Genomic DNA, 22,878 nt, shown 5'->3' on the forward strand with positions numbered 1-22,878 from the left:
ATGCATCACAAACCTACGCTGGGGAATATGAATACTAAGCAACTACATCACAAATCTGGCCCCAGGGAAAATGAGCAACACAGAAGCAGCCTTTCTGACTCAGCATCCCAGAAGACCCCATCACTTAAACTGTTGTGCTGAAGGAGGTATTAGAGGTATAAAGTGCAATAATGTGTGTGAATGTGTAACATCACTCTCCTATTTGTCCCATGACAGTGATGAGCTGTAACTCGTAGCACGCCAACTCTCACACAGCCCTAAGCTCATCTTATGAGAGGGGGCACCCCAAACCTTTCAAGGAAGGAACACTCTTGTGTTATGTGTCAGTATAGCACTTCCAGAGCATTTCCAGGGGAGCTTCTGCATACAAATGTATTGCAAGCAATGAATTCTCCTTGTCTTTTGCCATCTATGAGTGGCTTAAGTCTTTCTCCGGCTTTCAGTACACCTCTTTGAAAGCTTATCAAGCACAAGATTCTTGAACTGTTTTGTCTGCAAGAAGCAATGTCACTATTATCCTGCAATATGTCATCTTCCTTATGGTTCATGTCAAATTCACCAGCCTTGAGAAAAAGCAGTTCTTAAAATGAAGTATTCTAATATGGAAATAACTAACATACCTAAAATCCGTTAACTTCAGGTTAAAAAATGTACACTGATTTACTGCTTATTATTCAGGCAATGCGTAAACCAGGCCTCAAGATTGAACACTTACAGTGTATGTGTTACCGAGGTTTAAATCATTGTTTAAATCCCAGCCTTTGTGGAAAAACTGTACATAACAGGCATTTTTCCAAGGGGCTCCTAAATCCGGATCTATTCACTGATAGCAACTTTCTTAGAAACGACAACAGAAAGGAATAAATCAGGATCTGGCTCTTGCCTTATGCTCCATTTTTCGCATCTATAATGAACACCTGATTACATAAAGCTTGTTTTGATATTACTGAAGAAAAGATCGAGCTCTGTGGCTAAGCACTGTTCTCACTGAGCTAGCTGCTCTGTGACAGAAGACCACTGCCAAGCTCGCATGGTAACAGCTCTTTGCCTTCTGCAGAGCTGTCAGCCCTCACCTGCAATCCAGTTCCCACAATAAACTGTGCCAGCGCCAGCACCAGCACAAGCAAGAGCAGCCTGAAGACATTACTAGAGACCAAGACAAAAAGTCCTGGAGTATCTCCTTTAATCTGCTTTACCTAAGGATGAGAAGACCGCAATACACAAGGTACTGGGTACCTGATACCTAAGGTGAAGGAGGTTGGGAAAACCTGGGGATGCCTTTCCCAAACAGGACAAGAGGAGGAACCAGCCTTCCTTAAGAACTCAAGGGGTTCCACCAGAGGAAAGGTATTAGCCACAGAAAGAGATAATGTCTAGTCCAAAAGGAAAAGGAAAAAACTCTCCACCAAAAGCTAGGGAAGGACTGCATGGAGCGGGGACCAAGAGGGACGACAGGGCATGCTGCAAAAGAGCTATGACACAGTTCCCAAACCAGCTGCAGTTTTAGTGGTCACTTAAATCAGACTAACTGCCTCCAACAAAGCATGCAGAGTATGGAGTCTGTAATTCAATAATATTTCAAGCACATTTATCTTAGGAGCCACATATACTGAAGTCTAATAAAAATCAGTATAAAGATGCCATTTGAAATGCAAAAGAAAAACTCGTTCATACTTTTCATTCTGAAGAGATATAAAAAACCAGATTTACATCCTTACAGTAAAGTATCATGGTCTCTCCTAAACAAGTCCACCACAAGGAAGAAGCGATTCCATCAACCTGCTTTGCTTTAACAGCTCTCACTGTCAGTGTATGCACTATGCAGTGTTCAGGAATATGAAACAGGGAGGCTTCCCAGTTTCTTTCTCTTCTCAGAGATCAACTTTCATTACAGAGTGAAACACTGCCTCTGAGAAGGCCAGAAATGCAAGTGTCGGTTGTTTATCTCACAAGTCTTTCTCACTGCAAAAGAACATTTACTCTCACCTAAGAAGGTAAGCACAGGTTGTTTCATGTCTTTGAGTAGGTTCTTCTCAAAGCACTGTTAGTTTCCTGCCTTGTCTCATTAACTTCCACCTGTTTTCAAACTACTGACACATGGAAATAGCCCACCCTGAATTTACTCATGTTTAGAACCTTCACATTTACTGTGTTTTAGGTTTTTACATCAGCCTGTTTACAGTCGTCTTTAATTGAAACAACTATTTAGGAATACTGGAAAGGTGTGGTGTGCAGAAATCCCATTAAGAACACTTCAAGTGCAAGGGTTACCTGCCTGGCATCAAGAACACAAACAGGATCATTTTCTTCGTGTTATGCACGCACATCCCTTCCAAAGCACAAATGAGATACAGACTTTGCCAGAACTTGTGGTGTAACTAACTGCTGCTCAAAATATGCTCCCAATTAGCACAGGAACGTCTGCAAGAGTAACTACTATGATGACAAATATGTCTTTCCTTAACTTGGAAGTACATTGCCAAAGAGCAGAAGGGTTTTTAAAAGCTGAGCAGGTAGGAAAATGGGGACAGATAAAATAAGTAAACTTGGGGTGGCTTCTCTGGCGCCTCATTGTAAGATGTGCCTTTCATTAAGTGTAATGGAACTTAATGATCATTTGCAATGGAGAAACATAGGACACTCATAGCTAAATGCAACTCCTTCTTAGCAGCATTGAACATGTACTTTAAAACAAGGAGAAACTGCTGTGAGGATGAACCTGTTCTATTAATCACTGCATACAGCAAGAAGGAGGCACAATGTGTGGGGTTTATTATAATTGCTTAATCAAATGAAAACTTAATAAAATGGAAAATGTTAAAGAACTGTTTTGATGGATAAATTAGACATTTAATGTGAACAGAACTGTATTGGTCAGATCAGCAAGTGTGAAACAGAAAATAGTCTGAGTATTACTGAAGACATCACCTTTTGCCACTGCCCTTCCTGCACTACCATAGTCCAGCTTAATCAGTTTCCTGTTAAATATCCTTTAAGTACACTGAAAAATGTAAGAAATTAAACATTTTTCTCATGATATTATTGAATATATATTATCTGGAATACAAGAATTGCCCTACTGAATCAAACCAGCCATCCACCTAGCCATAGCCAAGCAGCGCCAAGGGATGTTACTTAAGAGAAAATAAGTAGCTAAGTCTGACCACGGTCCGAAGTCAATTCCCATTTCATTCCCCAGCATCTCCAAACCTTGGGAATTAGGAAGGCTAGATGGTACACCTCTCCCTATTCTCCTTAGCACCCATTTATGGGCCCATGGCTCATAATTTTTCTAATCCCCTTCTTTTAACCTCATGATATTGTCTGTTCCCACAGAATTCCTTTTGCTCCCACATGGTTTTCCTGGCACACTTTTATTACTGTGGCACATCTTGTCATCTCAGCTAATATGAGTATACAGAGACAAACCTTTGGTCTGTAACTGATGTATTTTTAACTTTCTCTAAAAGACGTAGGTGCTCACATTACAGTGAATATTTTAACAAACTAAGGAAACATCCTAAAGATATCTTAAGTAAACCATTCCTCAAAAAGTTGCTTACAAAGTCAGATTGCTTATCCTTTATACATTTACTGACACATACATGTAGCACAAAATATCAAATCATTTTTCAATCAGCTTTATTACCACGTACTTTAAATCACGTTATGGATCATTATACTGAATGAATCCCTACACAATGTGTATTATCCACTCTGCTGCGCCTATTAGCACATATGAAGATACTTATTTAAATAGATTCAGGTTAGATCTAAGGCAGAAGCTATTCCCTGTGAGGGTGCTGAGGCGCTGGCACAGGGTGCCCAGAGAAGCTGTGGCTGCCCCATCCCTGGCAGTGTTCAAGGCCAGGTTGGACACAGGGGCTTGGAGCAAGCTGCTCCAGTGGAAGGGGTCCCTGCCCATAGCAGGAGTTGGAACTGAATGAGCTTTAAGGTCCCTTCCAACACAAACCAGTCTGGGATTCTATAAAGCAATTTACAGTATGACTACAAATAAACTTACAGAAAATGCACATGCAGCTACTTGCACGCAGGTGTTGGAAAGATGTCCGGAGGATGAGGACTCTGCAGTAACGGATACTGCTGAATTCCCAGATATAAAAGAAGCTGTAGGGTTTTTAAGAAGCCACCTACCAGTGTGATGTCTCGGGAAGCAGCAGCTGCGCTCATGTGTAAACTAGGCTGCCTGACAGAACTACTGCAGTCCAACGCTCGAGCAAACGTGCCAACCGCACTGCAACAGAGAGACAACGGACAGTAAATCCACAGAAAGATGTAACCTCTTTTTTCTTATCAAATATATAAAGGTGTCCTTTCAAAAATAACAGTGACATATTGTTACTCTTAAGATGGCAGGGGGTTGGAACTGGATGATCTTAAGGTCTTTTCCAGCCCTAACTAGTCTATGATTCTAAGATTTCAGATCTCTGCTAACACAGGACAATGTGATGAAGACAAATCACTAAACGCTGCACCAAACCCTCTGACCTTCTCCCCCAGAAGTAACACCCTACCTACAAGAACAACAGCACAGAGACAGAAGATACTCTGAGAATCCCAACGTACCAATTTTTAAGGTACCTTTTTTTTAGTAATTAAAAAGGCAAAGTCCCTATTCAGTTTGGGGTTTGCAGAAGTGACTATTACATTCAAAATTAAAACGTCTGTTTAATAAAATAAAGGACACTGTTTAATAAAAACCAACGGTTAACAGAAGGGGTTTTACCATGTTCCCATGAGGAAATAAATAACATTTCCATCACTTCAGTAATGCACATCTACTACTTCCATTAATGAGGCAAAGAAAGCATATTAGCCTAGTCTAAGGTACCTCCAAATCCTGCTTTTTTCCACAGGTTTTCCGTAATAGTGAACTAAACGGACCTCTCAGCCTACTCAATAAAAGCATCCCAGCATTACCGAAATGCACATGTTTTTCTCCAAAACTCTGCCTTTTTTTTTTTTTCCCAATTCCACTTTTGTGGATGACTTGCACATGGCATTTATGTACTTACCGGAGCAACAAAAAGGAACAGAGACAGGGAATTAGGGTACCCAACATTGTTAACACAGGGTTAGCCTCTGGACTAAGGACTGGAGCCTCCATCAGCAATTACACTGCCCACAGATTGTAAGTGCAGAAGTACACCAGTGAGGAATGCCACTGACAGAGATCCACACAATGCCAAGCGCCACGTTACTGTGTACTACAAACCTGATATTCAACAACAAAATAATGTGCTTCAAGAGTTTAAGTCATTGACATGTATTACTGATCATGGGGAAACTGGCAATAACATCTGCTACTGCAATTTCATCTTGACTCTCAAAACATTTAATACCAAACGCGTGTTTCAGTACTTGCTGCCAAAATCTCACAAAACACAGTCAAGATTCAACAGTAGTGACTCACACACTCCAGATATTAACTGCCTCCGTTTCTACAGGCTGTGGAATAAATAAGTTATATTCAAACACTGTTCCACAACCTTTGCTCCCTCTTTGCAAAGATGGCAAATATGTGCCAAGAACACACACACACACACACACATTCTATTTTCTTCCTTTAAGTTTGGCACTACATAGAACAGTATTTGTTCACAAATCACTCCCAAGAATAAGGTTCCATTGTGAACGCATTCCCTGATAGTCAGTCAACCCCTTTAAACATGTTGGCATTGATAAGGGTTGTAGGTAAACAGTCTTTCCTGTGGTCCTTGTGTCACTGATGTTCAAACCAGGGAAGCAGCATGTGGCGTGTCTGTATTTCCCTTCTCCTGCTTCCTACTAGCTCCTTATCTTCTTTTTGCATAATATTCTGCTGACCATGTTTCTAAACCAAAACCAGGGTATGATCTGGGAATTACAAAGAGTGTGTTCTCACAAGTCCCTCTCTGCCACAACAAACTTGAGGCTGATTTCTGGGCCTGAGAGCATGTGAATTACGGTGCCCAGTATATAAAGGCAAAACAAAGACACACTATAAAGCTAGGTTTATTTTGACTATGTGATAAAGAGGTAAGAACTGATGCACTGGCTGACACTGCTTCCTGTGCTGTACTGAGTAGGAGAGGATCATAACTGTCAGAGCAATGTTGCGTTGGGAGTGCGGGGTACATGAGTGCAAACCAAATAAGGAATCACCATAAAATGCAGGCAGTGTGCCATTCCTGGATGGGGGGCAAGGCAGGGGGGTTGTGCCTGTGGCTGTATCTTGAAATCAGCATCACTTCCAGTTCACCTGCTTTTGGCTGTTAAACAGTAATTAGTGTCAAAACAGCGGTGCCAGGCAGCAGGATGAGAGACAACGGGCATAACCCAAAACAAAGGAAGCTTCACGTGAACAAGAGGAAGCACTCCTTTATTGTGAGGCTGACAGAGCATTGGAATAGGGTGACCAGACTGGCTCTGGAGCCTCTTTCCTTGGAGATAGTCAAGAACCATCTGGGACATGTTCCTATGCAACCTGCTCGAGCAGGGAGGTTGGACCACATGAGGCAGGATGGTCCCTTCAACCTCTACCATACTGCAAGTCTGTGACACACAGTGCTCTGTGTAATCTAGCCATGCAATCCAAATACAAACTCAACAGTGCTTTTAGAAATCACTAAAATCCTTAATTTTTGGTGGGTTTTTTTCAATTTAAAATACAAATATGACGAAAATACTGATACAAAGGTCAAATATTTCCTCTGTCATTTTTCCTTGCATGATTTTTCTTCTAATGCCAGCAAAGAATTAGTTAAAAAAAGATGTTAAAGGAAAAAACCCATTAACCAGTGCCTGCTTTGAGAAGAAACACTCTCATCTGCTCCTTCCCTCTTTTAAACAGACTCCTTAATTTAAATGCTCCATTAAGTTGGTAGGATCCAAAGAATAACTGCAAATATTTAAACTACATCTAATTCAATAATAGCAATAATAAACTCATATTAAAAAGAATGTGCTCAGTGACCTCACCACAAATGAGTTATAAAGAATAATTAAAGTACTTTGAGTTCAACAGAAACCAACACTGCCCATGCCTGCCACAGTGAGCTAAAGCCAGAAGGCACACAGTGAATTACAGAGGTGGCAGAGAGATGGACACAACAAATAACTGCTGTTATCAGCAGAGAGCTCACTCTTTGCACAGGCGGCATCAACAAGCAGGTATCAGAGCTTTAAGGGTTAGACCAAACGATCCAGCGTTATCTTAATTAAGTTTTCCTCAGTTTCATTATCTTAAAGACCAGAACCAAGAATGTTCTCTCCAGGACTTGTAACAGATTGTAGCTGACAACCGTACGAACATAAAGCAAATGGATAGACTGCGGTGCCAGGCTCAGAGACCATTGAATAAACCACCAAATCCAGCAAAACTCCACAATATCCATATCCAAAAAAACCTGACAGTCCCGTGCCTGTGCATCCTGCCCTGGGGCAAAACTTCAGGGTAGGTGCTGAACCCACAAAACGCTGCTCTGAACTTCTTACAGCTCAAGCCTAGATATTAAGGGACGTGGTCGTTCCAGTTTCTGCACGGGTCAGTATTAGTCAATGAGATTATGAATTAGTAAACAAGAGGCTGTCATAAACATCTCTAAAGATTTAACTGCTGATCAGTACCTACTTCTGAAAAGGGCTGTTATTTACCAAAGCACCTCCAGAACCACTGCAATTATACATCGGAATAAAAACAGCCACTGCCTTCCCCAGCACCACCAGCAGTCTGGCATCAAATCAGATCCAGAAAGTTCTGGATCCAGCCTAGTAGCTCTATTTTCCTCTTGTATTCCCCAAAACCCACCCAAGTTCCTTTTTAATCTGGATGCTCATTTGAAAACGGTTCACTTTTATATGTTGCTTCTCTGTTTCAGTGATAGAAGATGAGCAATAGGGGCACTCTGGATGAATCTGTTTGGAGTGAACCACCTCTGCGCATCCACGAATCTTCCTCATGCATCTGCAAGCAAATGAAGGAGACCTGTGCCCCACACCTCAGAGTTATTGCTGTTGAGGAAAAGAATTAAGTGGATCTTTGGGGGCTTCCTACATATTAGGAAAGCTTTTTGTTTTCCATATCATTTTGCCAATGTTCCCTTTCACTGCAAGCTGGAAACAGTCCTAAAAAGTGATATCTTACACTGCTGTAAGTAACATCATTTTACAGCCAGTTAATATCTGATTGCTCCTTAACAGTCTCGTGATACTTAAAACCTTAAAAATACTCCTTCAGTGGAGCCCTGTATCACCAACACAATGCTGACATTGAAAAACACTCCTGAGAGAATGCAAAATCTGACGTAAAGAACATATTAAAAATAAGTTGCTGTTCCAGAAGACAGCTTTTCCTTGCATTTCTAGGCAGCTGCCTGTACAGTGCTATGCTTCGCTGTTATCACTTCAGGTCTTGACAGCACAAAAGGAGATGACATGATACACATGAGAAGTCAGCTGCCACTGTTCTTTCCCTGAAAGATTCTCAAAGCTAGGGTAGGGGCTGACGTTCCATATAACATCCCCTATGTACCACAGCTGGAACGTATGTTACATCTTTGTTATCCATCAGAAGAGAGCCTGATACATACAGGTAGCTGCATTCACAGGGTATGATTAAAGCAATCGTCTGCACATCATCCTGTAATTTCACGCTCAAGGAGGAAGAGATTGGCAGCTCCCAGAAAGCAGGTCCATGAAAACGCTACTGAAGAATATTTTCCTTTTTAATGCAATAAATAAAAATTCATTAAAAAAAAAAAATGCTGGCAAAAATTCAGCTCCAAGTCTGAATTAGTTGTTTTCAACAGAACTTGGTCAAAAACAGTAACATGAAATGCAGGAAGGAATAAACATGCATTAGCCAAGCATGATGGAGAGGCAGAAATGCAGTATTTCTGATACTCCTAGTAAACATTATGTGAACGTATTTTTCCTTTTATTGCCAAACTATCTGCCTACCATTAGGGGCTGTAATTCACGCTGCCAGCAAAGGTCTAGTTTTGCTAGTGCATCACCGGCATCAAGTTTTTTCACTACCTTTACCACGTAATTTTACGTTACAATTCCACCATTAAGTTTTATTACCTCTTTAACGAACTCCAACTTCTCTTACTTCTCATCACATAAAGAGAATCCAAACAGAACGAATGCTGAAGCTTTCAAACCAGTCACTTCTAGGTATTTATTTTCATTGATGTGCTTTGGGATTCTTGTCTACTGCCACTGACTACACCAAATGATCTTGCAGGAACAGAACACTATTATCTGAGCACACTTTTACGTGTTTATACATAACCTCAGTTGATGAGTGTATTCTTTACATCAATACGATGAGAGACACATTGCCAGCTGAAGCTGCACTGTGTTCCCTCCCTCATTGCAAGATAAATTGTTGTAACAAACACACGTCCAAATACACCAAAATACCACGAGCACTTGGAACTAAATCAGCAGTGACCAACAGAAGATTAATATAATCGCTGTCTCGGAGAAAATGGCAAAGTGGGAACAACTCAGGAAGGATCGAGCTCTAATGATTCACATTAAGTGATTACACGATTAACATTTAGTTTTCCATTCTTCTGTGATTTTACATTAAAAAAATAAGCAGGCATTGCAATGAAGATAAATACGTTATGCTAGCCAGAGGTAGCCATGCCATTTGACTTGCAAAGAAACCAAACAACAGCATTTTTAGCTAAAGATGCAATGCTACTTTAATTAGTCTTCAAAACTCTGTTTTAGTTGGAAATGGCTGAGACCACAAATACCCAGAAAATAGCTTGATTTAGAGATATATTTTTCCAGAAGATTATGTTGATAATGTAGCTAGACGAAGCAGAATGAAAGAACTAAGCTGTTAACTGTTCCACCGCATCATAAAGTACATAAACAGAACTAGAATGCACCAAAAACATATTATGTAATGAATTCCAGACCAAATTAGCAGATAGATAGAAACAGGAAAAAACAGGCTAGGTCTGTGGCTCCCAGCATCTGTCCAGACTGGAGCTCACACCTCCCACTATATTTGACTCTGACAAACGAAAGACAGGACTATTAGGTACACAACAGAAAAGTTTCTATTTCCCAATACTATGTGATCTGGAACAGAGTTAGAAAGAGAACCTGAGATCTCACAAGGAAATGAAGTACACCTTGTATATTAGGAATGGTAAGAGACTGCTGACTGAAGAAAACAGGCTTCATCTGGATCAGTGTTTCAGTTCAAGACAGGAATGGATTTTCAAAGGGGCTGTACCCAGCATCTTTATCTACTGCACTTTAACCAACATCAAAGATGTCTTGCAGCACACATACTGGATTTCTGTGAAGTTAAACATACTCATAGTATTTAGTCCACAGGAGCAGACTGGAATTAGCCTAAAAATAAAACTGCTCAAAATGTGCATAGCGTGGATGCCAGGTCCTCGGCACCAAACACTGCAATCCCTCAAATCCACTCCTACTACGTAGTACTGTTTGCTAATGTGGACAGACCTGAACTGCTGTTGCAGCTTCTCAGAGTCCTGCTCCTTAAAGCTGGTAGACACAAAAACTGATGACTCCACATTTGATGATTACATTTGAATGGAGTAGAAAACGGTGTCAGAATTCTCACTGCCAGAGTATAAATGGCACTGCATTACCAAAAACCAACTCAAAACCAGTTTGATGCCTCAAGCTCCTCCTAACAGATGCAGCTGCTTTTTGCTAGTTCAAGCAAGAGCCCTTGCCCAAATTATGCTTAAGTAGCAATAAGGTACTTTCAAGATTTGTAGGCAAGCAAGACTATTTTGGGAGCTCAAAGTTAAGGATCCTTCCATTCAAATACTCGTATGCATTTTCCCAAAACCTCAAATTTCTGGACAGGATCAGCACATTCTACCTTCATCTCCAGCATACTAGGGCTTGGTGACAGACCCACACTGAACAAGCATACAAGGCTTTTTACTCCTGAGGCAGTAAACCTTGCAAGACTTGGGAAAGCCACAGCAAATCTGTGATGTCACCCAAATGCTGCGCAACCTGAACGCTGCCAGGGATGGGGCAGCCACAGCTTCTCTGGGCACCCTGTGCCAGTGCTCAGCACCCTCACAGGGAAGAGCTTCTGCCTTAGATCTAACCTGAACTTGCCCTGTTTCAGTCTGAACCCATCACCCCTTGTCCTGTCACTGCACTCCCTGATGAAGGGTCCCTCTCCAGTATCCTTGGAGCCCCCTTCAGACACTGGAAGCTGCTCTGAGGTCTCCACGCAGCTTCTCTTCTCCAGGCTGAACAACCTGACTGTTCTCAGCCTGTCTGTGTATGGGAGGTGCTGCAGCCCCTGAGCATCCTCATGGCCTCCTAAGAACTTGCTCCAACAACTCCATGTGCTTCTTATGCTGGAGAACCAGAACTGCACACAGTGCTGCAAGTGGGGTCTCACCAGAGCAAAGCATGTGAAAAACATGCAGCATGTTAAAAAGGATCACATGAAAATGCTTCCAGAATGTCAAATACAGCTGCATACACACAGCTCACCAGAATCACAGGAAAGCAGTTAGGAAAAGGCTCTTATTACCAGGATTTCAAGTTTGCAAAACTGAAGGCAACCAGAGAAATGTCATTCCCTGGAAGCCCAGCAGGCACAGCCAGCACCCAGTGAACTGCAGTTAGGCCACAGCGCTTCTGAGTCTGTAAGCAGTTTACCAGACCATAATACCAACTCTGCTGTTACTCAAGAAGCTTTTAATGGCCCAGGATAATGAAAGCTTGTACCTGCAAGCACACAACTGAATTTAAAGCTGCCACAATCATTAAAGGAGAACGGCTTCTCCAAAGATTGTTCAAATTTTGTCTCGGAAGCACTTAATGCAACAGCAATGTGATCTTGCAGCCTGGGAATACAAATGTATAGGAGCTTGGAAATAGCTTCTGTCAGTGCAAAAGCAGCTTACAAAGGTGAAGGGAATTTTGTGGATGTACATTGATGAAGTGGTACCCTAGTAACATCTGATTACAGACGGTCATTAGTGATTGCCTGCCAAAACATCCTGGATAGCTATAATTTATCAGCTATGAGCAAGACCCATTCCTGTCGTAACAGAAACCTTTACAGAGAGGAATACATCCTTTGTCAGGGCATTGCACAGGATGTCTTAAGGAAGGTGAAGAAGAGAGGAGAACGTTTTTCCTCTAGAAAGCTATTTCTATTTCACTGCTTCTCTTTCACTTTCCTGTAGCAGACTGGGAACATTATCAGCTTCATAGGACACTCTTTCAGCTTCTGGAGGGGCTGCAAAATGGGGAGCGAAGGGATGTGAAGGCAATGCATGAACTCTTACAAAACGCACATCACCTTCATGTGGGTGGTTTTTTTAGGGCACCCCACAATGGTTTGCCCACACATGTCCGGGTATTCTATTGCTGGTGATACAAGTAGTTCTGTTTTTCTGGGTTCTGTTCTACAAGAGCACTTCTCAGGCATTGTGATCTTCTGAGAAGATGCATTTTAACACCTACACCCGTCTGGCTTGCTTGGAAATTTAACAGGGGCAGGCAATTCTTACTGCTGTTTATAAAGGATACGGCACTGCAAAGTCAAGGAGAAAGAAAAAACCCAGGTGGGTCAGTATCTGAACTGTAAGAAAATAAATTGGCAACCCGTTTCCCCATACATGAGCTGTAAAATACGAAGCAACTTCTCCATTTCCTTTCCTGAAATGCTTTGTTCAAAAGGGTGAAAGAATAAAGCACAAAAGCTGGGAACAATGGGAAAGGATTATTTGCCCGAGAAGATCTGAGACTATGCTGTGCAGCCAGGTTATAGAAAACACATGAGATAGAGGGATTCAGGATAAATTCCCTATGTTAGCTGGCAGTAACAGTTCTGTGCCATTATTACAACAGTACCTTTGTACTATATTACAGTGACAGGTCAGGCAAAACCTGCTGTACGCTATGAGTGCAGCGCTGTCCTTCAGTTAAGCAGCCTGAAGAGTTTTGAAAGTCTTCCTTTTAAACACAGAGAAATAATTCAGGTACTGATGAATTCCAAAGGCTTTGATGCTCCTCTCGTTTAATTTATAAATTAAATTTCAGTTATAAAATGGAACTGACCACATTTTTTCCACTAACAAAATACACCCAAACTTTTACTTCAACACCCACCCAAAATAATTACACTGTGCATTACTCAGCTTCAATGCAAACTGGGCAAGTTCTGCATCCATTTCATCTGTTAACGTCTTCTCCATTTCTACTCTTCACTTTTGTTTTATGCTGCAAAACCCCAAGTGCTATAATCCAAGACAGAAACCATTAAGCACTGAAATCCCGTTTCGTTTAGTCTGAGGGGAAAACAGAGTGATGTCTACATTTCAAACAGCAAATTCTACTATGACCTGAAATACAGGGAATGTAGCGTTATTCCAAAACTTTTCCTCTCTTCTGTTTTGGTAGCTTCAATAAATATGCAGAAGGTTATGGTCTGATTTTCTTTTTTAGCTAACTGTGGGAAAGAGAAGGGCTCACAAAATGGCAAACAAGTTGAGTAATGCGATATAGGGGAATAAATAGTCAGTAGGAAAAGGAAAAGGAATTTGTTTTTATTAGAGGATTTTAATCTTACCGTGCTACAACTAAAAACTGGTCAATCTGACGGTCAGTAAGGGGGCTATCTGGATCCCATACTTTTACTTCCAGCTTTGCCTGTTCTCTGTCATCTAATTCTCCTGTCAAAAGGTAGATGGGACAAAACACTTATTACTCACAATGTTTTCCTCTGTGTATTTCTAGTACTACGTTTAAAAGAGACATTGAACATTTTTAAACATACACACAGTACTTAACAATCAGCAGTTATCCATTTAAATTTCATAAGGCAGCATCAGTAAAATAAATATCTTCCCTTAACATCAGCATTTCAGTTTAAGGAGGCACAGTACCAAAGAACTTTAATAACATGTGATTATAAACTTGAAACCATAACCTAAGTAACCAGCGGTTTCTTGAAATTGCTTCTCAACTATATAGAAGTTACTGTTTCACTTAAGCCATATTAAAATTAACATTACACTTGGCCAGCTTCAGCAATTAAATTATACCCAATTTGTATTCTATGCCCCAAACCAAAAATCATTATGAAAAAATGCTGCCTACTACAGTGAATTACTTTTTCACCTCTTGCTCTCAGCCACTACATTATTTGTATTGTTAACACAAGTCATACTATTAAAATTGCTGTGTACATTAGCTAGTTGTATCTTCTTATAAAGCAACATGTAAGGCTACAGCACAAAAAGGTTACTATACACTGCATCACCATTTCCCAACTCCAGTTGTGAAGTGTGAAACTGCTGCAATGATTCACGTTCATAGGCAAGCCTAAATCTTGCCTTGATCACTTGACTACTACACCAATAACTTACACTGCAAAATGAGAACCACCACAGAGAACGATGAAGTGTATTCTACTATATTCCACCACATATTCTACCAGTATGAGAAAATTTACCCATGGGATGCGGCCAACACATTTGTGGCCACACCAGATGACAGGAGCAAAGTTAAAATCATTGTCTTTCCTTGGTGTTTTATCATCTGAGCGTGTTCTTCCTTCAGTGAACATGTGAAAGCCTCGTTGGCTGCCAGTACTTGTCTTTGACTCATATGAACGACTACAAGCATAAAAACCTGTTCTCAAATACAGCCATTCCATCTCCTTTGAAAACCTCCCTCTGAGCACACAGACCGCTTTTGTCTGTGCTACTGCTTATGACTTAATGAAAACAGTCGCTCTGAACACACAGTATCATCAAGACATGAAATAACCTGTATACTCAAGAGTCTGGAAGCAGACTGCAAGCCAAGCATGGCTCTTCTGAAACCAGCTCATACATGGTAAGTTTCTCTAGCACGTTCACTCTGGAAGGAAATGAAAACGTGCTATATATATTTATCCCTATCGAATACACAAGTTAGAAGTGCACCATGCTGCCTGGCTAATGTTTCAGGAACAAATTTCACAGTCACATTCTAAGAAAAAGACAGTAAATTGCTTTCTTCTGATACACAGGCAATCAAGAATTGCCTGCCTAATGGGACTTACTGCTTAAGCACATTCAAATCCGGTACTGGAGACAAACTGTTAACTTCTGGCAAGCTTGGGTAGGATTTCAGATCTATAAACTTATTCGATGGACTACAGACCTGTCAATACATTCATTTTTTCCATCTGTGACAGACGCATTGTGGGTGATGTTCTACATTTTATAAATAATCTCTGAGCCTTCATTTCAATCTGTTAATATATAAGTTTTTTAATGTCTTTAATGCTAGTTAACTGTTTCGGGACATCACACCCTGGAGATCATAACGAAACTCAGGCAGGGTATACTTCCCACAAAGAGGAAACCTCATACAAGCACAGCACAAGTACTCAAACTAAGCATGTCACCCTCCTCAATCAAGTTTGCCAAGAGGTGAACCAAACTGCAGTGCTACACATCTTCCTTCAGCTGGAGGCAAGTAACCAACTGCTACTACAAGATGTTGTTGTAACTTGTGATGAAGGCACATCTCAAATACTGCCAAACAGTGTTTTGTAATGGCAGTAGACATCAAGAGGATATGAGCAACGGAGTATCGCTACCGAAAGAATCCAAACACATATAATGTAGTATTTGCAATATTAAATATTACTGCAACAATGGTAGATAGAAGTCTCCAAAAAAAATGTGGTTGCTGCCAAACTGCCCTAAAAAATGGCTTCATTCCCCGTTTTCTACTTAAATGGCAGGATATTCTCACTGAACCAGGGGAAAAGTAACCTAACAGAGACCACATCACGGAGGCAGTCACGTGGGGCTACAGAAATCCCTTAACAAGGTATTTCAGCAATAAAGATTTTGTTTAACTTCCTTTTAACGTGTTGAAAGGATCCATACAGGAGGATCACATCAGGAGGTCTTCTTTCCAGGAGTCTTCTTTCAAACAAGAAGTTATAAACGTCCTCTTTATTCCTTGGGCTGTGCGCCCTTAGTCAACCATGCCTAACTTTCACTACAGGACTCTTAATGAGGCAGACCCCTTTGAAGCCAAGACTGGATTTCTCCATTAACACTTCTACCTTGATCTTTTATATTCAAATACTGTTGAATTTGACACAGAACTCCAAGACATTCCAATTGAACAGGTATCCAAGTTGCCACAGTATTAATTCCTTACATTGCAAACTCAAGGACACAAACACAATGGGGGAGTTTAACTTCTAACACTTCCAGTGTTGCATCAGAGAATCTATTTTACAAGCATTACCTTTCCCCACCACCATCACACCAGTTCCAGCTCCTGAGAAGGGCTAAGCCACCTTTTTGAATGGCTGGTATGACATACTAGCGCATCCAATTTATTCTGAGCAATGCTTATGGTATTATTACAGCCAATCTAATCCTGAAGATTCACTTTACTGGAAAACACAAGTAAAAGGCCAGAAATGCACCTGATTTTCTCCTCATCAATCATTCCATGCTGCACTTCACGTGGTTCTCCTCTAATTAAAAAAAACACCCAAAAAACCCCAAAACCAAGCAAACAAAGCACACAAAAGAAAGACCACCCCCCTGCCCCAAAGTAAGTTCTGCATTTCAGCTGGTCTTTTTAAACAGAGGAAAGTATGATCACCACCACCCCCATCCCCCCCCCCAACAAGAACAGTTCTACAGAAATAAACCAAATGCTACTTTTAACCAAATGCAATTAAGACGATCTGCAAGAAATTAAAGATGCACTTAGTCAGACTTCACTTCCTGTAGATAAATACCCCCAAGGTAATTAATTCAACATGATTCCATGTTCTTCGTACAACATAGATTGATTCTTCTTCTTAACATAGTGCATACAAAGTACGAGGTCACCTTCAGTTCAAAGGCAAGGGTAAGTGTTCAACTAAAGGAAAATAACCTGCAGCACAAAGTAGGAACATTGCTTAGAGTGCAGCTATTCTAATTTCACAGGTATGTAACGATGCTGCAACGTTGGGTCCTTCGAAGAAACTGAAATAGTAAATCTGCAAGTTGGATTCTTTAAAAGAATGGCTTTCAAAGAAACAATTCCACTTTTAATGACAGACAGGTGATGCAGTACCTGACTGAAAAACAGCCATTGCTCAGGGCCAAAGTCTGACCCATGAATTTGGCACAATTCGCCGCATTTGTCCCTATGTCTTTTGATTCTCCTTTTCAAGAAGTATCCCAGCAGTCACTTCAACCCAAATATACAAACTGAACATCTGCGGTGCTTATCTTTCTCAGTGAATCCATCTTTCTTGATATGCAAAACAGAGGTACTGGCTGCTAAATCCTTAATCACATGGGACAGAAACTGTAGCTGTGATTTTGGGGTCACACTAAGAAAGCAGGCATATCCATGGACAGCGGTTGGACATGAGACCAATAGGTTGTACAGCAGAGATACTTCTACTATGGCAATTCATCTGGGGCTCGGTACAACCTCTTTAAATCAGGCGGGAGTTTTGATTCGTGTATTAACTACCCAGACTCACAAGATCCTGAGCACAGGAACATGAAGGCATTTGTAGATGTTTACATATCTGTAATGCTTAGCAGATACCTAAGAAGTAAACTCAGTATCTTCATCCTTGAGTTTCAGTTTTATACCTGTGAAATGGGAATATCTCTTGGCTGCACTGCAAGGATGTCTGACAGAGGTACTTGTCAGCTCTTACCCTCCCTTAGTGCAGGTGCAACAGACCTGTTGCTCACATACGGGATCAGATTTAGCAGATAAAGCATTTAGATGATTTTGCCAGAACTTGTTACCAGTATGCTAACTGCAGGTGCTCCTAATGTGTTTTAGAGCATCGTTCCATGTGCTGAGACTGAAAAAACAGGCAACTAATGACTGAAATGGAGGCTTCTATTCATGAACCACCTTCCCATGCTGCTATTAAGACTGTGTGTCTGCAAGCTTTTCCTCTAACTCACAGATGAGGAAAACAGCATCACACTGGATTTTCTCCTACCATCCAGGTATAAACAAAGTTCCAGATATTAAGCCTGTCTACAGTAAAATCAGAGCTTTCTCCTTCAATGAAGAGTTCATTAGCTCCCCTCTAAAGCAGCCAACATAATCCCACTGCAGAAAATGAATTACGCATTCACGCCCAGAAGTGAATTACCACCCAGCTTTTTGCAAACAACCAAACAGGGAGGAACGTACAGCTGAACAGAGAAAGCAGGCTATAAAACATCAAAGCAACTGCCATAGGGAGACTACATTTTACAGGAAAGACATCTTTTGGGTGGATGGACAAACCATCCGCTGACACTTAATGAGTTCAGCTCTGTGTAAGTGGAATTCAGGGTAAACAGCTTCCTGACTGCTGGCCTCAAGTACCAGAAATTGCACCCCTCCTCGCTATAAAAGCTCTGCAGACACAGAAATCTCAGTACTCATTTTTAACCTTATTTGTTATCATTTGTGATTCTCCCCAGCACTGATGATCACAAATCAGCCCGGAAGCGGTTCTAAAGCTTACACTTAACTCTGCCAAAAATAAAACTGAGTGATGTGCGAATAATTTCTCTGATCAAAGCCACATGAGAAAGCTTAGATTGTTTTAGAAGTGTAGGCAAGAGGAAAGTTATCTGTTTACCTTTCAGCTGCAGAGCATTCCCCCCCTTTAGCCTGCCTGACAGATACACATTCCAGATTTCATTAGCCATTCAGATAACGAGTTGCATGTTTACACGCACCTTATGGTACAACTCCATTTAGGAACAGAACCCATGTCTGAAGACCAGAAATGAAAATCAAGCTGTATAAAGACTACTTGTATAGAGACTATACCAGGCGATACAAGCCCATTATTTGTCTACAGTAATTTAAACTGCTACTGAGCACAGTCCCATCACCTCCTACCCTCTAGAGCTCAGGTCTATAGAAGAATGCAGTCATCCTTCACTTGACAAATCCTTTGGGAATTTAGATCACCTCCAACTCCAAGGAGCTTAGAGCTCTCTCAGTGCTCAGCCTTACCATACCTATAAATCAATCACTGAGTTCACAAAGCACTCAAAAGAGCTTTAATTCATCAAGTCCTAAATTCCTAGGAATAAACAGCAAGAATTACAGCTGGGCTCAAAATAAACTACACAGCACCCATGCAGTAATGACCAGCTCCCTCCTAAATGCTGCATCAAGAAGACCTGGCTTATGTGAATGCCCAGTGCTGGAAGAAAGAAACAAATTAGGTCACCTCTTCCTCAAAACCCTATTGAACAGTATGCTAAAAGGGACCTCCACAGGTCAGATACCAAGGAAACATAATGTCCTACAATCACAGTATTCCTCACTTTATAGCCCTTTCATTAAATCACATTTAGGTAGAATCTCCATTGTCACAAAAATTAACTAATAAAAAGACAGCCCTTTCATTTTAGCTTTTTATGGCAAATCTAAAGGCAACGACCTAAATTACTATATTGCATAAAACTGCAAGGTCACCTTCACTTCAAAGGCAATTGTAAGTATTCAACTGATGAAAAGATACCTGAAATTCCCCTCTATTCTGGAATTAGCTTCTTGTTCTCCTTTGACATCTGTGAATAAACCTGAACAGTGTGACTTGCACCAAGACTCCCCACCCCGCACTCCCATTTGAGATGATGTTCTGGTTGGTAGATGCTGTGCAGTGGTCTAGCGCCTATTCCAATCTGAACACAGAAAGATTACAACAGCTTTTCTGAATGCCTGAAATACCACCACAGGAAGTAATACAGTTCTTAGGAAAGCAGGATTCCGTGTATAAACAGTGACAGTACCATACTCCACGTGAATATTAAGAGTAATTAAAATAGTTAGACCACAACGCATAGACACTGGAGTCTTTAAAAACCCCAACCACCCACTAAATCAAAGTGAAATCTCTGGTCCTGCAATGTTTGTATTTAAATAAATAAAACGAATTACTATGATTTACGTTATATATATGTAAATTCCCCACGACCACAGCTTTCTGGAGATAAATGGGACTACTCAATTGCATAAATTTAACCAAAATATACCTTCGAGAGGAATTTTCTCTCTGGGATGAAATGTATTTTGACTTGTTCAAGTGTAAAAACTACACTTCATCTGCAGTTGATACTGGGGTTTCATTTTCCCCAGAAGAAATTTAAATGAAAGAGATGTGACTTACAGCAGAACAGCAAATGAAACAAAAATCTCAACTTGCAGTGAAGTCCATGTAGGCCAACTTACTGAGGTAGAAAATAAAAGCAAAGTCAATTAAACACTAAGCTATTGCTGCCCGAGACATGACTTGAGTGTTCATCTTCGTTATGTTATTTGAGATAATGAGCATATACACAACATCTAATAAGTAACTGTACCCTGACTACCCCACAGAACTCATTTAGTATCTGAACAGCTCCAGCCAGGGCTCTATAGGTATTTATTGATGAATATTTCCAACAGCAATCACGCACAACTTGCCACACCAACAACGCAGCACAGACCATACATGCTGCTCACTGAAACTAGAGAGCAAAAGGGAAGACAGCTACTTTAGCTGCTGCCCTCAAGGTCAAGTCCAGAGGAGGCCACCAGGATGCTCGAGGGCTGCAGCACCTCCTGTACGAAGACAGGCTGAGAACATTGGGGCTGTTCAGCCTGGAGAAGAGAAAGCTGCGTGGAGACCTCAGAGCAGCTTCCAGTGTCTGAAGGGGGCTACAAGGATGCTGGAGAGGGACTCTTCATCAGGGACTGAGCATAGGACAAGGGGTGATGGGTTCAGACTGAAACAGGGCAAGTTCAGGTTAGAGCTAAGGCAGAAGCTCTTCCCTGTGAGGGTGCTGAGGCGCTGGCACAGGGTGCCCAGGGAAGCTGTGGCTGCCCCATCCCTGGCAGTGCTCAAGGCCAGGTTGGACACAGGGGCTTGGAGCAAGCTGCTCCAGTGGAAGGTGTCTGTGGCCACGGCAGGGGGTAGGAACTGGATAATCTTCAGGTCTTTTCCAACCCAAACCATTCAATGATTCTATGTTGCTGAAAAACATAAGGTTGATAACAAACAAAGGAAAAGATGCCTATGTCTCCTCAAGAAGCTAGACAGCAGGAAATCATGGCTCTCTTGTGATGAAGCTAAAACTCCAACTGACTTCTCTTCAAACATAAGAACTTGAGAAAGGAAGACCTGCTTTTACAATTCAGGGCAGGGACAGGGAGAGAATGGGAGATAAAAAAGACCACTAAACAATCACCAAGCAGCACGACATGCACAACCCCAACTGGTGAACAACTCTTCTAAGATCCCCTTGCTAAAAAGCACAGTTTCAAACCCTTCTAATGTATTATCTAACTGCTAGCATAGAGGCTGTGAATGATCTGAGAACTGAAGCTCAGAATCTTACATTACCACATTACGTGAGCATAGTGTTTGTATCATGAGTACATAAGGAAGAACCAACTTAATCCATGTAACTGATCACAATGACAGATGCACTAACACCTCAGTCAACTGTACCAAAAGGCAGAAACCATTTTAAAATAACGCTACTGAAAAGACTTCAGAAAAAACTCTGGTTTCTAATGCAAAGTTTACAAATACCTCATTGAGCTACTGCAGGACATGAGGCTGCACACCTCAGCTACTGCTTACCCTTTCTTCTGCAGGATTAGGCAGAAGTGAAGGGAGTCTTCACTGACAAGAGGCACAAACAGGCCACTTACATGGGCTTTAATTTACAGTAAAACTCACCAAAGTCTATAGACATGCATCTAGTTGCCCAGTACATGAATCACCAACCCAACTACCTAGAAAACAGATGGACAAGACTGACATAAAGGATATTACAATCCTATTAAAATTTTACATGAACAAGTGTTGTTCATGTAAAGAGTATCTTATTATGCATTTGACAGTTAACTATGCAAAATTTACTCCACTGAGATTAATACAGGAAAAAAACCTGCCAACTGGACACGTAACCACCATATTTCAGTTTGCTAACCCTCAAGAAACAGTTCCTTCTTTTAGAAGGTGCTCTAGAAAAAATTACATGTTAACTTGAAGTCAAAAGTGCAACCAACAGGAACTCCCATTCGAGAACAAAATATATTTCAGTGTACATAAACAGGAGTTTTGCTCTGATGTATTCACTACCCCTGTCAAGATTCATCTCACCTAACTTAAACATCCTCCAATCTACTGTAGAAATCCACCTTCAGCTGAGATGAATCAATTCTACACAGCATTCTCCTGCTCTGACCTGGTCCTCTGCAGCTCCACATGACTTTCCCAGCACTCAGAATCCTTACAGCAGGCACTATGGGCAGAGCCAGAGAAGCAGACCACTGGATGCAAGCAATTCATTAGCAGTAAAACATTCTTACCAGGTACTTCCCACTGTTCAGATAAGCCTGTGCACACAGAGAGTGCAAGCAGCTGCCCTTGTGATGCTGCCCAGGATAACACAGGTCGGGAATCTTTCTGTGCCCAAAGACACTCTTCAACCACCTGAGCTACTTGAAGGCAGGCAGGGAATGTTCAGAGGCTAACTGCCTCTACAACCCACTTTCAATTCTAGGTGGTGGGTTTGTGCCAAGTCTCACAAATTACCCCGTGTTTTTACAAGAGAAACAGCACTGTTGAAGGTCAGCAGCTGCTCTGCTACACTGAATCATACAGTGCATACGTTACACTTTTCCTTACATTGCAGCATTATAATCTAACTATATTGAAGATTTTTGGTAGGTATTAATGTTGTTAGCTTAACGTCGGTGTTTGCACTTCCTAATCTTTGGGTGTCCTTTTATTTTCAGAGTGAGATTTGCTAAAAGCTCAATGTATTGTCCCAGGCCTTTATGGAAAAA

At 41.2% G+C, this 22,878-nt stretch overlaps 1 protein-coding gene across 5 annotated transcripts in view; it reads right to left on the minus strand.

Moving 5' to 3' along the window:
* MTA3 (metastasis associated 1 family member 3) overlaps nt 1-22,878 on the minus strand; it is a 126,281-nt gene that overhangs the window by 63,544 nt on the left and 39,859 nt on the right. For all 5 annotated transcript variants that reach the window (XM_061369710.1, XM_061369714.1, XM_061369712.1 and 2 more), the window contains exons 7-8: nt 13,616-13,718; nt 4,156-4,255 (exon numbers count right to left, since the gene is read on the minus strand). In XM_061369710.1, the coding sequence (XP_061225694.1) occupies nt 4,156-4,255; nt 13,616-13,718 (203 nt within the window). The remainder of the gene's footprint in view (nt 1-4,155; nt 4,256-13,615; nt 13,719-22,878) is intronic.

The sequence above is a fragment of the Neopsephotus bourkii genome, unplaced genomic scaffold, assembly GCF_033783945.1.
Source record: "Neopsephotus bourkii isolate Nb327-2 ecotype Australia unplaced genomic scaffold, CSIRO-AGI_Nbou_v1 NB_1510, whole genome shotgun sequence".
Lineage (NCBI taxonomy): Eukaryota > Metazoa > Chordata > Aves > Psittaciformes > Psittacidae > Neopsephotus > Neopsephotus bourkii.